At 42.0% G+C, this 17,665-nt stretch overlaps 1 protein-coding gene across 4 annotated transcripts in view; it reads left to right on the top strand.

Moving 5' to 3' along the window:
- The first annotated feature begins 6,928 nt into the window (after nt 1-6,928).
- Nucleotides 6,929-17,665, top strand: part of ERGIC2 (ERGIC and golgi 2) — a 22,851-nt gene continuing 12,114 nt past the window's right edge. The window contains exons 1-5 of one of the 4 annotated variants that reach the window (XM_042815390.1): nt 6,929-7,033; nt 10,768-10,913; nt 13,650-13,758; nt 15,535-15,581; nt 16,842-16,912. In XM_042815390.1, coding sequence (XP_042671324.1) covers nt 10,808-10,913; nt 13,650-13,758; nt 15,535-15,581; nt 16,842-16,912 — 333 coding nt within the window. In that variant the 5' untranslated portion in view covers nt 6,929-7,033; nt 10,768-10,807. The other 3 variants (XM_042815392.1, XM_042815391.1, XM_042815393.1) reach the window with 3 other exon arrangements.

Raw genomic sequence — 17,665 nt, forward strand, 5'->3', positions numbered from 1 at the left:
AATACGAAGGAAGATTTATTTCCAGAATATTGCTGGTCCTGTGTTTTGATTTATGTCGGACCCTGAACAAGAAAGAGGTTTTAAAATGCTTGAGGCAGGGATTAAGGAACTTCTATCTCACTTCTTTAATCTCTCCCATGGTAAAGGATCTGGATTTATAATGCTCACTTGTCCCATGCTGGCTGGAGGGTAGACAGCATTGGTGCATGATTTTTCAAGTCATCACAAGTCTTAAAGTTATAATTTCTAAGGTCTTAGGAATATCCTTAACACACAAAGGAAAAGAACTGCAAGCACTTGGACATATTTTCATTTCACAGACACCAACCACCAGTGAGGAAATGGAATGGGCAGAGGCTGCAGCCTTGGTGCCCCAGTCACACTTCAGCATGTGGCACCAGTCCGTGTAGGTGTACACTGCCATCCTATTAATATGTTGAATAAACACCTCTATGGGTATATGATTTTTTTCTCTTCAATGAAAATGACAAAAGTATCACAAAATGTATATAAATAATTATGCTTTTCTTTGAAGTTAGGATATGAAATAAAATAATTTGAGCCTGGGATTTTTCTTGCCAATAGAAAAATAAACCTCCTCTAAACAAGTTACCTGGGCTTCCTGGAGCCAGGGAAGAAAGACAGGGACTCCTACAGGGTCCATCCTACCACATCTTTTAGATACTTACCTAGAAACATATATCACCCTCTGGAGGTATCTACTGCTTTCCTCTAGGCAAGTGCAGCCCCATTCACAGGCAGTGTTCCTGTGTTTTAAATTGATTCACTGAGATGAATCCAATCCATAAAGAACATAAAGACAAGAATCACAAATGAAATGGTCTGAAAAACAAAACCGTCTTGTTACATTTCTATCTTTCCCCTGCTTTGATTTCTTTCAGCATTCCTTATGTTTAAAGTGTCATTTCTCAAGGCAAGGAGCGCATATTTTTTGGTATTCCACATACTGACAGAATGTAGCATTGGATAATAAAACCAGAATAAAGCATAAGCTCACAAGAAGGTAAGAGATGTATTTTATTTGACATATTTGATCAAGAGAGCATTACGGAAAGCATAAGAACATGCTTTTTTGTTTGCTCTGAAAAGGAAAGAAGTGATCTTTGTGAAAGAGCCCGAGGCACAGGCAGAAATAACGTTATGACCAAGCGTCGTTATGACCAGGCACAGCAAATGATCAAACAATTTACCAAGAGGCAAAATTCAGCGATTTATGCTCTGCCCCACTATGAGGCAAGCTTTGCATCCTGGAGCAAATTCCTACAGTTAAAATTTTCTTTAATCATCATCTAGAAGAACTTTTCCACCTTTCAAAAGGATGTAAAGCATACTTGTAAGTCATGAGACACTTCTTCACTTTCTAAAAGGCACAAAATGCATGGTGCCCTGCACTTTTTGCGTGCAAGTCTGGTATTTGAAGTTTGCTTTTTTTCTCCACTACAAACAAGAAATCCAGTTTCAACTTGAATGTTATCTCCCTGGCAGGCACAGTGTTGCTGATGGCAGTAATCAACACTAAAGAGAAAAAAGAGAGGGTGATGAACTGTTCTGCTTTAAAGTAACACTGTAATTTTTAAAGTGCAGTTCAAGATATATAAATTCAATATAGAATGTTTCATGATATCTCCTGAGGTCTTGACATTTCCAAGCTGGCAGCAGGACTGGCAGGATGAGAAGGCACAAACCTTGATTGCTATTTGTTTATTCAAAACTGGAGGGGTCATGCAGTACAACTGGACAATTCTATTTCTAAGAAACTTGGACCATCGATAAACAAATGTACTTGGCCTATTAACCTGAAACAATGATTCCCCCTAAATCCAATAGGAACATGGATAATTTTATTCATATTTATAATTGTAGCAATGTTCTGTTTTAAATACCTATGATTAGATCTTCTGAACCTGTCAGCCTAAATTATTTTCCCTTGGTAAAAGAAACTCTTCTGCAAACGTTAAATGACTATGCTGTTTAGAAATGACCCTGATCTTAGAGAATCTCACTGGCCCCTGAGTAATATCTGTGACCTAGAGGCTTAGAAAATAACAGAAATTTACCATACTGTCATCTGCTTGCAAGTGAAGGCATATGGGAGGGAGCAGAGGGAATTAAATTCAAAACCTAGCGGAGCACAATCAGGAGGAGTACAGGGAAAACAGTCAGTTCCCTGAGCTTCCAACAAAAATAACCCACGAGATGTACAGTACTGGGAGGAGAACCTGACAGATAGGAAGGATGATGACATGAACTTGAGGAGAGAAAATAATGGAGAGAAAAATGTGTCCACAGCAGCAGCAGCAAGATCACCCAGTGCAGAACCATCATGAGCCGGAGGTTCATCAACACATCATGGTTGTGCTGGAACCAACCATGCAGCCACAAGCAACAAGGGAAGCTGGCTCTTCCAAAGTCTTGGAAGCATCTAAAGTAAGGGCTTCTGAAATGAAAAAAGGCAGCCCTCATAGCCTGTCTTTATTTATTTATTTTTTTTTTTACAAGAACTGAAACATGAAGTATTTTGGATTAGTCTATCCCAGAATAAAATGTCCATTTTGCTTAGTAAAATTGAGAAGGAATGAAAATGAAAATGACTTATTTCTCAGATAACAAACAACAGAACAAAAATACACCATTTAGATCTGTGTAGATTGAAATAAATAAAGCTGGATAGCAGGTGTCCATCAGGAAGCTGTGGAAGTAGGATGGTCTGCCTTGTAAAATAATTGTGAAATCTGATGTTTTCCACCCATACTCACCAGCATCCGCGACAAGTACGGTACCTGGCATGTTCTATAACCATGCTCTCACAAAAGCCTCAACTGGTACATATACCTTCTTTTGCCTAACATAGCAATACTTATGGATAAACTGACATTTTGGGGATTTTCCATTGCTCAGTTCCAAGTTAAATTTAATACAAAGGCTTCCAGGGAGTATTTAAATCTATCAATACACACATGCTAATTACCCAAAAGTATGATAGAATGATGGCTGGTTGACTCTCAGGTGTTCAGTTCTATCTGTCTCTGTTCTGTAGCATCTGGAATCTGTACAAATACAGGAAGTATCACACGTAAGTCATGCACAAAATAAATGAGTAAAATGATAAGATTTTGACATGGACTCCAGGGATATAAATGATGCAACAGTAGCACAGCAATAACACAGCGTGCCCAAAAGCTGGGAACAGGTGCATGTAATTATATGATTTGTCCACAATCAAGAATATATAACCTCTGCTTTATCCTTCTGTTGAGGACTTAATTATACCAGATGGAGAAAGCAGAAAAATTTGCATCTCCCCTCATCTTCCTGTTCTCTCCTTGTCACACAGAAGTGAAGTGTTGTCACTGCCAGGCAGTCAGAAAACCAGCCAAGTTCAGCAAGTGTCAGCAGCAAATCTGGAGAGTAGGAAAGACCTCTTGCTTTCAAACACTGTCATCGAGTCAGCTTCTTTCTAGCAGAAGGCGGCAGAAGCAAACCCTGCCTTGCTGGCCATCTGTGAGGAGCACATTTCAACAGCAATTGCTCAGCTTCTGCGTTGTCGGTCCTTTCCCACCAGGCTGCCTGTGAATGCTGTCACAAGCCTCTTGCTGCAAAGTCAAGGGAATGGGTGTTTACAACTGGTGGCACTTCAGTCTACTCTATCATGAAAGACAAGCAGCCTGCAACAGAAAACTAGGTAGAAAAGGCCCAGAGGTGTGGGGAATATTGTTGTCCAGGAATGGAGGCTGAAAGAACACAGGGCTACCCGGAAGCATGGCTACAGGCTCCCTACTCTCTGCCTGCACAGATCCGGGCAGAAATGCTACGTCTTTTCAGAGCTGGGCTCTTTAGACATCCTGGGTACGTTGCAGTGCTCCCATAAGGGTACTGTGACCCCTTCAGACTGCCTTGCAGAAGTGCTCTGCAAATTAACTAAAACCGTGATTTTGCTGATTGCCAGACAACACGTAGGGTAGATAAAGCTTAACTAAAAGTTGTTATCTCTGCTAGGTTCATATCTCATCAACCATATTGTTAGAGAAAACAAAGAAACAACAACAAAAAACATGGAGCTAATGTTCTTTATTATTAAAATCAAAGCCATTTTTTCTTCTTGTAAAGTAAAACCTTTACAGTGATTTGTCTAGATTTTCTTACAACCTGTTTGACTTGGCAGAACAACAAAGGAATAATTTTCAAGAAACTTCTATAGATGTATTTCTTACAGAGCCCAAATAATTAAATGTGCATACTTAACTACACGCAATACATCTGGAGAAACTCATTCTACCAACTAAGCGTCAATTTTACCAACATTTATGCTACTTGTATACTGGTAACACCACATGGATACAAAAACTTGAGCTGTTTTGATGAATATTCAGAAGACTATAGCAAAACTACTAGTATTTATTAGTAGTCCTTGTCAACATAAACTCACATATGCTTATCCTGACCTTCTCCTGATCCTTGAAACAGATTTAGTGCTTTTTATGCAATTAACAAACAGAAATGCCCTCTTCTCCATCAATGGCTAATAATTCTGTCCCTCACCTCGCCAGAGAACACTTTCTGAGACTATGGTTTTGTGCTGGGACACAGCAAAGTAAAAAAAGCCACTGCTTGTGATGATTTGTGATGATAAAACTTCAAAGATACTTTGGGAAACCTGTTTGTTAATGGCAATATGGTTTTGTTTGTTTGTTTTCAGGAAAACTGTATTACAGAGAATGGAAAACAGAACATTAAAACCAAAGAAATCCTGAAGGTCACAATTTACTGTGGTGTGTCTGTGTCCCGATAGTTGCAGGCCCTGTGCTGAGTGTTTAGACAATTCAAGAAGCTTTATGCCAAAGGATTCATGTCTTTATGTAACTTTATCAATTATCAAAATATTTCTGTTTTGTAATCACGATCTAATTACTAAAAATAGCCAGGTGATGATAGATCAGGATTTATTACTAACCAGATGATCATCTTCTCACAAACTGACATTTGTAATCTAGGCAGGAATTCAGCTCAGTGACTTATGTTCCCTTCCTCCCTGCCTCTCTCCAATCTATCAACAACGTATAGCAAATCTCTGCTGAATGAAAGACACAACTTCACGTTAGTTATCTGTCTACACCAAACAATTTAAATTCTTGGGAAAGGAGAAAAACAACATCACGCTGTAACATCTTTAACTGCAGTTTTCAAAGTACTCAACTGCAATACTTACCCTAGATTTTGTGGAATGGTATGAGCTTCATTAGCAGCTGAATTAAATTACATTTAAAATGTCACCAAAATATTCAAAGAATTAGGATTATTCTCCTCTAAATAGGTTTGGAGTGATAAGTAATTTTAGATTCCATAAAACAGACTTATTCTATTTCACTCATTAATTCACTTTAACTGGGACTTTTTCAGATTGAATAGCTATAGCACATTTTTTCTTTTCCTTGGACTCATGTATTTGCATCTCTGTAAAAAGCCATATTCATAATGATCAAGTAAAAAAGGATCTCTCAAAAAAAAATCCCACAACCAGAAGTGGGACGGAACAGGAGAAAGGATTTAAAAGAGAAGACATTGAGGTCTTCTTCAATTGCCACTTTGTTTTTATTTACTTTTCAATTAGCTGCATATGCACCAAAAATGGAAGACATAGAAGACTATACGTAAACAAGACCACATCACTGATGACTATTTGTGTTGTGTATTGCAGCATTTGCAATTCCTCTTTATGAAGGGATGGGGATTTCCATTCACCTTTTAGGCCTAAAACAGAGCTTTTTTGCCACATAACATCTGAATGCACATGCTATGAACTCGCTCCAGTGATTTAAATGATGATATTATAGAATTGTAGATTCCTGCACCCAAAAGGAAGAACACCCAGAAATCTCTCCTGGTCCTCATGTTTTTAGGAAAAGGCGTGCCCAACTCTTGGCCCTGGGCTGGCAGTTAGGGCCTAGCAGGAACACATGCCAGCCTTTAACACATACAACATGCTCAAGTGTCATTCTGAGGTGACCTGTCAGCTATTCCTTCACTGAGGGCGGCTTCAATTCAAATTACTGACAGACTTCTGAGCAGGAGACTATCAAAATACCATCAGGTGTAACTGCTAGCTTGTCACTACAGAACCATGGGAGTTTTTAGGTCTGAATTCATACAAGCTCATGCTCTGGTGTGGCTATAGAGACACCACGCTTTGGGAATGATTTCAACTTGTCTCCCCAACCACTTACAAATTTCTGGTGTGGGGTTGTATTACAGGAACGTACTTTGGAAAGCTGCTGTTGACAACCTGGAGTACACTGACTTACGCTGGCACCCGCATGCCTCAGAGAAAGGTTTGCTCACTGCCCAAACACAACAGTAAACTGCTGGGTAGTGTAAGCAATACCAACACTCTGACCGATTACACACTTGAGAAAAACCTACTTGTGAGTGGAGTAATAGGATTGCTGTTCCATCCCAGGGTAAGAGAACAAGCACTGCCGTAAACAGCAGGGATGAACCAATCGCTACGTATGCTTATTAAAAAAACGGACGGAACGCTACTAAAAACAAGTCACCAGAAAAAGAAAGACAGACCCCGGACACAAGGAAGCACACTTCTGACTCCTCGTGCTGCAGAGGTGTCCGGAAGTAAAGCAAGAAGGCCCGCCTCAGCCCAGCGGGAGGAAGTGCCGAGCACGGCACTAAGGCAGCCCTCCTAGCCGCCTCCTCTCGCTGGTTCCTGCGAGCCTGACTCCTTCTGATTGGCCGAGATGAGCTCCGCCCACGCGCCAGCGCCGCTCTATGCCACCCGGCGGCCGCACCTCGCTGTTCTCAGAACAGTTCCTTATCGCTGGTCTTTGCGCTCTATTTCCCCGCCCCTCCCGGCGCAACCCTCCGGCCTCCTTTGTTCCCCGTCCGCCCTTTCCAGCCACTCCCACCCCCTAATCTCCATATTCGCCCTCTTGCACCTGCGTTTCCTCCTTCTCCAATGCCACCTCGGGGTTACCACGTTGCAGTACATTGGCTGCCGGAGGAGGTAAATCCTCCACCTTGCTCCTCTCTTGTGTTGTCCTGCCGGCTTCTCTGCTCCTGCCTTTGCTATTAAATGTGTTTCAGAGCGTGACATCTCAGGGAGTGGTGCTTTTTTTTTGTTTGTCCTGCTTCATTTGTGGTGTGCTAAATTGTATGGATGTGAGACTTATCCCTTCTTTGTCATTTTCCCCTCTTCCCACACATCAAGATTGTTTGTAAATCCACAGCATTAAGTGTATTAGATGGCACTGGTACAATGCTCTCTTTATTTTTCTTAAATTCTGAAAAATGCTTAAAACTGCTTTTTCCCCCATAAAATCCCATATAAATATCTGTAGGTACAAATGTGACTGTAATATGCAAAGCTGTGAGCAGTTTTTTACCTGTGCTGCTCTGTGAAAAACATCTCAGGCAGTAATGCCAAACCCATGAGCAGGTTGGATTGCTTTATCTCATAGCCGCTGGGAACATCTGTTGAGCATCTCTGAGGCACAGCTAATAACAGATCCATCCGATGCTCTTTCCAGTCCTCAACGTTGAGGGCATTTCAAGGGAAAGTGGAGCTTAGTAAGTAAAATCCCTGGCTGCTGAATTATACTCTGGCACATCAGTATGAGAGCTGAAAGCGCTGCAGCTAAAGCTGCTTGCTGTTTTGTCTGAGATGGGAGAAGACGCGTATGGATAAGCTTGGCTTTGGCCCTGTCATCTGCCTCTTGAACTGTATTCTTCCAGCTTTTCTCTCTGGCTCTCTCATCCAGTTGTACAGTTTGTATTTACAGCTTCCAAAATTATCGTAACTGATCAGAATTCAGTGAGAACAGAGGCACGTTGCTGTACCTTCTTTCCTTCTTCAAAGCTCAGAGTCCTCCTACCCCTGAAAAGCAAAGAAATACTCTTTGGATTTGTTCATGCTCCCTTGTCATTTTTAAGTTCTTTTCCTTCTTGAACATTGTTGTTGTCAAGAGAAACTCAGTTGCCTTCAGATTGCATGCACTTTGGCAGGCTAGGTGAGATTATTTTGTCATGGATCTGATTTCCTTCTAAACAGTGAAGAAGAGCAAACCTGCACTCATGCTCTCTACTACTGCCTGTAAGGAGGCTGTGCTGAGGTGGGGGTCTGCCTCTTCACTGGGTATCGGCAGTAGGAGTACATGTGAAGCTGCCTTAAGAGGCTTAAGTTGCACCAGGGAGGTTCAAGTTGGATATTAGGAATAATTTCTTTGAAAGAGTGGTGAGGCAGTGGCACAGCCTGCCCAGGGAGGTGTTGAAGAACCATTTGGCTGTGGCACTGAGGGGTGTGGGTGAGCAGGCAGTGTTGGTGGGAATAGCCTGAAGGCAGGACTAGATGATCCTAGAGGTCTTTCCAACCTTAATGATTCTACGTTGTGAAGCTTGTTGCTTTCTGTGTGCTTCTGGGATCATTTGCTTGCCTCATCAAAAAATATTTTATCCTTCAGTCTCATTTCTGATCTGTCAATACAAATATTTAACATAAAGGTTTTTAATTTGTTAAAAAGAGCAACGAAACTGGAGAGGGGTCTGGAGCACAAGTCTTATGAGGAGCGGCTGAGGGAGCTGGGATTGTTCAGTATGCAGAAGAGGAGGCTCAGGGGAGACCTCACTGCACTCTACAACTTCCTGAAGGGAGGTTGTGGTGAGGAGGGGTTTGGCCTCTTCTCCTAGGCAACAAACAGGACCTGGGGAAATGGCTGCAAGTTGTACCAGAAGAGTTTAGGTTGGACATGAGGAAAAACTTTTTCTCTCAGAGAGTGGTCAGGCACTGGAATGGCTGCCCAGGGAGGTGGTGGAGTCGCCGTTCCTGGCAGTGTTCAAGAGGCGCCTGGATGAGGAGCTGCGAGATGTGGTTTAGTGCTTGTGGTAGCAATGGTATGGAAGGACGGTTGGACTAGATGGTCTTGCAGGTCAACCTTGTGATTCTGTGTTCTAAATATTATAAACCACGCTCTTCCTTTAAGCAGTGCTGTTACTGAGCAAGATCATAGAATATCCCAGCTTGGAAAGGACCCCCAAGGCGCACGACCCCACTCAGCTCCACACGCTGACGCTGCCCAGGCGGCGCCGCTCCACGCATGCCCGTGAGGGTGCTGAGCATGCGCGCGGGGCGGGCGCCTCCCGCCGGCAGCGGAGCGGAGCGGGGCCATGGTGAGCGCGGCGGGCGGTGGGCAGCGCTTCGCGGCTCCTTTCTCTTCCTCCTCCCTCCTCCTCCTCCTCGCGGCCTCGCCCGCCGCGCCGGGCAGCGCCGAGAGACGCCTGAGGTAGCGCGGGGCTGCGCGGGGCGGGCCGGAGGGCTGGCGGGGCGTGAGGGCTTCGTTTGCGGTGCTAGGGCCTGCGTGGGGCGGGACGGAGCCGCTCTCGGGCTGGCTGTGGGACGCGGTGCCCGCAGCTCCCTGCAGCCCGCCCGAGCAGCCCGAGTTTTCAGTAAACCACGTGGGAGTTGCGGCGATCCTTTCAGCCACAGCCACGAGGGAGTGGTGAGGACAGGGCATCGTTTCCCAAATGTTTGTATTTCTTTTTTCCATGCCGGATAACAGAAATTCCGTTCCAGCGCCGATCTTTGCCCGCGTTCCCTCTGAGCCCCTTCCAGCACAGCGCTGCGTTGCTGGTCCCGGCAGGCTGCCCGGTCCGTGTGTCCGCACTGAGATCTGAAGCGGATCTGTGTAGTGAGGAGAGGGCAGACACCAGTGTCGATTCCTGGTGTTTGCACTTCCATCTCCAGGAAAAGCGTCTTCCTTCATTATTTCTCAATAGCGAAGCTAGAGTAGCAGCAGGGAGGGGCAGAGCAGGGAACAGCCCTGCAGAAATGTCAGCAGGCCTCGCTGGGGCTTGGCACGCTCTTGGGATGGGGGCAAGTAACACCTTTTTCCACAAGGCAGTGATGAGGAATGGCTCCCATACGGGTTCACTTGGCTGCCTTGAATAGGGTATGATGATGTGATGATGGTTTTCTTAGCTTCAGAATTCTGATCAAAGGGCAGCGTTTCCTTTGGAGGAAAGCAGTGGTGCCAGCTTGTTAAAACACATCGTGTGTTGGCAGGACGGGGCTGTGAGGGTGTTTGCACAGTTGGGAAATGGTTTAAGACTATTTCCTGGGCAGGCTGTTGCTCTCAGCATCGTACTGCTTTACATTTCATTGGCTGCAAGCAGAACGGAGCTTGTGGTATGGACAAAAAGGATTCTGAAGGCTAAATCTATGCTTTGGTATTTCATTTGCTTTGGGGGGTCTTTTTATAGAAAAATCATATTAGGATCGTAAAATTCTAAAGCTGTGAAAGTAAAAATGCAAAATGAACATTTCTTTCAGCATATAATGTGCCCATGTTGCCTCGATGCAGGGGCCGAGAGCAGTTTGAAATCTTCCTGATTTAGGCAACCAGTTAGATACTCTTTGCTAAGTCAGTGACTTCCATGCATTGTCAGGTCAGTTTACTACAGGTCCTACTTCAGAATGGGGTTTGCTTTTTTAATTGAAATCCTATGTATCCGATATGAAGAAGGGTTACATTGGGAAAGAAATGAGTCAGTAATTGAATGCTGTAGATGTGGCTGGAATGTATGCAGTGATGTGTGTACTGGTTTCAGTGGTTTTCTTGAAGCAAAAGCGAGTATCCAGTTGTCTACCTGTATTTCTTAGGTTTTAATTGTTTTATTAATGTCAGCTAGTTTTGAGGATGAACAGTATTGGTTGTGTCTTCTAATCACAACTTACTGTCAAATCAGAGGGATTATATGAAGGAGGAAGTGGAGGAGTGTGCTGAAGATGAGGCGACTGAATCGGAAGAAGACCTTGAATTTGATGAAAGAGTTGGATGCCTTCCCGAAGGTTCCTGAAAGCTATGTGGAGACCTCAGCAAGCGGGGGAACAGGTAGGCCTTACTGATATGTTCACATGATGGAGACTGCCTGTCAGCTCAGTCTGGTGAACCCTTAGGCTCCTATTGAAGCTTCTAGCTTCAGTAGAAGGAAAGGAGTCATCTGTGTTCATTTAAAACTAGCAAAAAGCGGTATCTTAATCTCTTAATTTACTTCATTTAAACACATACTATATTCTCCTGATAGATGTGGTCTTTGCTCATCTTGAGCAAGATTTTTTTTGTGCAAAACTGATGAGAGAATTGAATGTATGTGTTCACTGTAAGCTCTTTGAAATGACTACAACTGGAAATGCGCTGTGTCAAGGATATAGTAAAACTTCTTAATTTATGGAGTCTCTCTAAGCTGTTTCCTTCAATTCTGTATAAAGTTTTGGGGTAAGACGGTGTCAGTATGGCGTGAAATGCAAGTTGGATTCAGTGCTATGATTTCATAAATAAGAAAAATTGTCCAGGGATGTCTGAACCTGCTGAGTTGAACAGCAGAGTGAAGACCACTTTCTAACGCTTCTTGTCTTGGAGATACAGTTGATTTTAAAAGTAAGGGAAGCCTTTTGAGGAATAAAACACTTTGTTTCAGGGCATGTGCTTGTACAATCACTGGAGCTTCTCTCTGAGGACTGTAGCTGTAAGAATTGTCTTTCCTGTTTGTATCTGACCAGAAAATGTTGCCTCTCATTTGGTTTGAGGTAGCCTGATAAAGAAATGACTTCACCTGTTGGACTATAGGAAGGCAACTGCTATCATTTTGAAATAGAAAGCAAAAATCTTGTGTGTAATGTCTGAAGCTCAGTTGAACAAAGAGTACAAGAAGCAATTGCAATCTACAGATAAGCCCTTAAAGTCATTACACAGTTTGTGCTGTAGAAATAAATATCACAAAGATCTGTTTTACCTTGCTGTTTCCTGAATTGTTCTGTTAATAATTGAAGCGTTATTTTATGTAAAATAACCTCTAAGAGGTCATGAAATAACTCATTATTTTAAAAAGCCCATTTCCTGATGAAGCAAGTGAAGTGTTTTTTTGTTGCTGTTGTTTCTTTGTTTTTCTTCTGCAAATTACAACTGACAGTTAAAAATTCCTCTTTTCTGGTGCAGCACCATGCTATGTGAGAAATTCACTTTGGTCAGAGGTGCCTTAAAGATTTCTCAGCACCAGAAGTTACTTCAGCATTGTTCATATGATTTATTCCAACAGCCTTATCAAAGACAGTGTGATTGTCTTACTGAATTTTATAGCGGCATAGAAAATAGTGCCTCTGTTTCATTCAGAATTGGAGATCAGGCTCACGTTCACAGAATCACAGAATGGCCAGGGTTGGAAGGGACCTCAAGGATCATGAATCTCCAACCACCCTGCCACATGTGGGGCCACCAACCTGTACATTTAATACAAGACTAGGCTGCCCAGCCTGGTCACTTTCTGATATTATGAGGATACAGAACCTATCAGAACTCTCTTCACAGCCTTTAAGTATCTTAAAACCCATTATGGAAAAAGGGCCAATCTCTCAGGTTGATTTTTGATTCCAGCTCTGGCTGGGAGAGCCTTCAGAAAAGAGGATCTATTCTCAAAGACTTCCTTCTCCTGCTCAATTCTGCCAATTCCTTTGCTCAGAATTGCACAAAAAAAGCAGATGTTTTGGCTCCAGCCTTTGTGACGTGTGCTGATGTCAAGGTTTTCATATATATGATAAATGGACAGCTTCTTGTGAAGACTTGATCCTGAAATGTTTGTGAAATGACAAATGATTTATTTTCTGATTCTATAGCACTGTGACTTTATTTCCCTGCTCTCATCTCTGGGCCATAGGCCACAATATAGTGAACTGAAGCTTATGAAAAGCAGTCTTGTTTTTCTCCAGTTGCCACAGAAATACTCTACAGAATGCAGATAGAAAACATACCCTATAAAGGAGCTGTGCAAAACACTACCATGCCACTTAACTGAGGGTTTTCCAACTTAACAAAAGCCTTAATTTAATAGAAGGGTGCATAGCAAGTGCTTCTGTACACTCTGGCCGTGTTTCTATATGCAGTAGGTCTATGTTCCCCCAGTGTTGCACAACTGCTGGTGTGATAAGTGGAGATAAGCAGGGCACATACGCTATTAAATGTACGCTGTAGTTTTCTTTCATAAAAATATCAGTTCTGCACTTAATTAGCTGTTGGGAGAATGAGTTGCTTATCATCAGTCGGAACTGTTCAAAGTAAAGGGGTTGGCAGACCTGACTGTGGCTGTCCACAAGCAGTACAAGGGGACCTTCTGTTTGCTGGACAGCACGTACAATGTGTATTGTTTCAACATAGTGTTTTCTTGGCTCTAAAATGAAATATAGAAGTTACATAAGCTGTAGATAAGTGAAGGTTTGAAGGGACTTGGAAGTTTACCTTCTCCTTCCTTCATGCCTGAAGTTAGGATTGTTTGCCCAGATCAACTCTGACAGTGCATTTTAGTTTATATGCTCATGAATATTTAACCTGTTAGTGAATCCTCCAGGGAGTTCATAACCATCCCCATTCATCTTTCTTGATGCAAAGATAGGGCTTCTCTTCCTCTCCTATGCAAAAGGAAGTACTGGAGGGCATAAGGGCAGCTTATGGGTGTATGAATCAGTCAAAGGTATTAGGATTGTACTGGTAATACTCAGATTCTAGAATGTTAGAATTTTGTCCTGTTTATTCCTGAATATTTCTCATGATCGTGATTTTTTTTCCATTGTCTTTCAGTTTCTCTGATAGCATTTACAACAATAGCTTTCCTGACTATAATGGAATTTACGGTGTATCGGGACACGTGGATGAAGTATGAATACGAAGTAGACAAGGATTTTACAAGGTAATTTTTATTCCTTATAATTTCTTTTCAAATTTAAGTTGTCTGCCTTTCAGGAAAGAATGGATGTGAGATATGCTTGTGACTTGAAAGCAATTTGTGGGTGAAATATAAGTAAAATACTAAGGGGACTCAACAGATCAACCAACAGAAGGTTTTTTTTCCTCCTGGAATATGTGGAGAAGAAAAACTATGATTAGTTCAGTGAAGGAGTCAAAATAATGTAGGTGTGCTGGTGCTATAGGCCTACGAGGATCTATTTGCTAACAGTTCAGAAGGTGTTGTGATATGTAACTCTTCCTGAACTGTGCCAACCCTTCCTTTGCATGATGCTGATTTACAGTTAATATATTAATTGTCAATATATTTCATTCTGTTGGAGATGAAGCTTAAGGGTTATCAAGAGGTTACTTCTGCTCTTGGCTCCTGGTGTGGTCCCCGAGATCACTGAATATTCATTTGCCATCAGCTTCATGCCTTTCCTCCTTAGGTGATGCCACACACACTTGATTCTGTGTGAAGTTAAAGGAGATTTCATATACTGAGCACCTCTAAATATCACAGGTTTAGAATTTAAATAACTTTAAAAGCTGTTTGACTTAGTTGCTGTGGTAACAAGCTAAATATACGTATATTAATTTGGTGTCTTGTACTTCAGAAATATGAAAGGGTTCTGTAAGGAAAAAAATAGCGAATGCGAGAAATGTAAGGGAGAGTTTCATTTTCGTTCAAACAGATGTGAGGGGTTTCTAAAAGAGGTTCTTTCCCCACTGAAACTGTCATAGAAGACAAGTATAGCCTGGTGCTTAAGAGGCTGTCACAGGACTTCCTGCTGCAGGCTGCCCCCTTAGTCTGGGCTAATCGCTGGGCCTGCGGTCCTGCAACGATTTAAACTGCTCTGAACTTGTATCTCTGTAATTGCTGTTTCTCCTATCTGCTGCCCTTCTCAGAAGGAGATCCCTGGAGGTGACAGAACCACGTGAATGTAATGAGGGCACTTAATCATCACAAATTAAAACTTTTTTTAAGCTGTTGTGAAAACCAATGGAGAATGCCCTCATTACTGGTTAATGCCAGTGAATCAAACTTGGTGCCTCTTGGTGTCTATTTTGTGTTCTGCTTGCCTGCTTTCATTCTAACAAAATTCAAGATAAAGACATAAATGTGCAAGGCATTTTGCTGTTAAAACATGGGAGTCCTGTTGTGAAAAGAGCTATTTTACCCTGAAGTAGTGCTAGCAAAACCAGCATTCCTTTTTAGATGACAGTTTTTTCTGGGAACTGACTTTAGCAATTCCTCAGCCTGATCCTCAGCGTCCTGAGGAAAATCAGTGGCCTGTCTTGAGGACAAAACAGCAGGAAGATGCTCAAGTATTTGCTCAGTGTTGGATTTGCAGCTCTTACATTATTGGATCTGCTAAATTGTGTAACTCATTGCACTGGTTATGAATTAAAAATGTGTCACATACTGAAAATGGTGTGTTCTTCTTAGAAGCCTGGCAGTCTTTTAGACTCATGATATTTCAGGAAAATCTCATAGTCGCAGTATTGAAGCTCCTAACAGAGAGATCTGATGCTTTTATGTCTTAAATAACGAGTGGCCATCAGTGCTTTAATAGTCAAAACTGTCTTGGTTCATTCATATTTCAAACAGCTTATATTTATTGGTGTGAATTCTGTCAGCTGACTATTTTTGCAAGGAACCCAAGAATTCCATTAATGTTTCTCTTGGTATTTTTATTCACTGTAAATTTCCTTTTTGTCTTTTCTTTCTCTGCAGTAAACTTAGAATCAATATTGACATTACAGTTGCCATGAGGTGTCAGTGTAAGTATCCAGTGGTGAAAACTCAGCACTTTAAGGACCCCTCGTTGTGTGTGTTTGCTCTCAGTGTGACAGAATGTTATTCAAAGTATTTAGCTGACTACTTTTGATCTTGATGACGTGTAGTGTACTGGTGTAACTCACTGGAAGAATTGGTATAAGATAAAGCATCATAGGACAAGGGGGAATGGTTTTAAACTGTGAGAAGAGAGGCTTAGGTTGGATATTAGGAGGAAATTTTTCACATGGAAGGTGGTGACACACTGGAACAGGCTGCCCAAGGAGGCTGTGGATGCCCCATCCCTGGAGACATTCAAGGCCAGGCTGGATGTGGCTCTGGGCAGCCTGGTCTGATGGTTGGTGACCTTGCACATAGCAGGGGGGTTGAAACTGGATGAGCATTGTGGTCCTTTTCAACCCAGGCCATTCTATGATCCTGTGATCTATGCCAAGTCGTTCACATCTTGCAGAGCATTGGCATGTCTGTTGGAAGGAAGATGACTGGCTGCACCAGACTTTGGCTAGCTAGAATAAAAAGTCACTGTGAGCCACAGTTCAGCAGCAGGAATTTGGTAGTGACCTTTGCAGATATTGACCTGACAATATTGGGATCTTGTACTGCCTCACAAGTATTAATTCATTAATTCCTTACTCTAAAAATTTATTTTAATCTCTTAAAAATTTTTTCCCAGTTAGCACCAAAAGTTTGAACGTTCTGATTTTTTTTAAAGTTTAGTTTTATTTTTGAAATGTGGGAAATGAACAAAACTTTGTCTTCAACTTGCATCGATATGAATTCAGTGCCTGTTAAACAAACTAATACTGACTTATATATAAGCAGTCCTAGAAAGCCTGTGTGTGTGTTTGTGTGTGTGTGTGTGATCCAGCATTTCTGAAAGTGTTACATCAGTGAGAAAATAGCACAGTGTGCCTTTGGTCACTGAACATCATTGCTTCATGATACGTAGAGGTTTGATAGGTTGAAAAGTAGGATTCCGTGGTGTCCCACCCCCACCACTTCCCTGGTATTAAGCTACTTGACAGCTTTGGTTCTCTTTTTGTTTGCACTCTCTTAGCAAGAAATACAGTGTTGGGTTGTTGGTTTATGTTGTTGTTTGTTTGTTCTTACCCCAATTTCTCCCGTTACTTATGCTGAAGGTGACCACTGTCCAGTGAAAACTCAATCTCAACTTGAACACTTCTAAGTTTTTTTTGTTTCTGATCACCTGTGTGCCTCAATATTTGTCTCCCTGTTCAAAACAGATGTGGGGGCTGATGTTCTGGATTTAGCAGAAACAATGGTTGCCTCTGCAGATGGCCTCATCTACGAACCAGTAAGTTTAGTCAAACCTTTTTACTTAGAAACGAAATAGTTCTTTACTCAGTGTGAAGCACTGCTGGGTTGGTTTGCTGGCTTGGATTTTATTTGCCACAGTTGGGCTGCACAGAATGTCTCCAAGTATTGTGTGATCCTTGAGGGTGATCTGCAGTGCTCACTGCAGGAATCTGCTACGGTAATAGGCTGTGCACTGTGATTTCTGCATACTCATTCTCTGCAAATACAGCGGGTTTGATCATAGCAGATTCCCAGGTCAGTGCTTTTTAACCAGCTGATTGCTACAGCTAGTTATTTTTATATTCCTCAGTTCCTCAGGTGAATGCTGAAAGTATTTGATGTGGAAGGGAAACAAACATAAAAAAGAGTTGATGTGACTGCTTTTTCACTAGAAGAATCCTGTGACTGATAAAAATGAAAAACCACCACCTCATAGTATGAGATGACAAGTTTAAATTAAATAAGTCCATTTAATTTCTATATTGCAAACTGAAAGCACTGAAAATTCACGAATCTGTGCCCTTAAAGTGCTTTTGCTTGCATAATGCAATAAGCTTTGAAATAATTCTACTATATGAAAGTAATTTATCATTTAATGAAAATATACCGGAGGATGTAACTTCCTGCTGCAGTTATGACATGGTGTATTCTGCATGTAAGTTTTGTCCTGTAAGGAAGAAAATTCTTTCTCAAATTGCTAGTTGGTGTGTGTGTGTGTGTGTGTGTGTGTGTGTGTGTGTGTGTGTGTGTG

This window comes from Centrocercus urophasianus, unplaced genomic scaffold (genome assembly GCF_019232065.1).
Source record: "Centrocercus urophasianus isolate 14NV4802_14NV808 unplaced genomic scaffold, USGS_Curo_1.0 seq_15, whole genome shotgun sequence".
Lineage (NCBI taxonomy): Eukaryota > Metazoa > Chordata > Aves > Galliformes > Phasianidae > Centrocercus > Centrocercus urophasianus.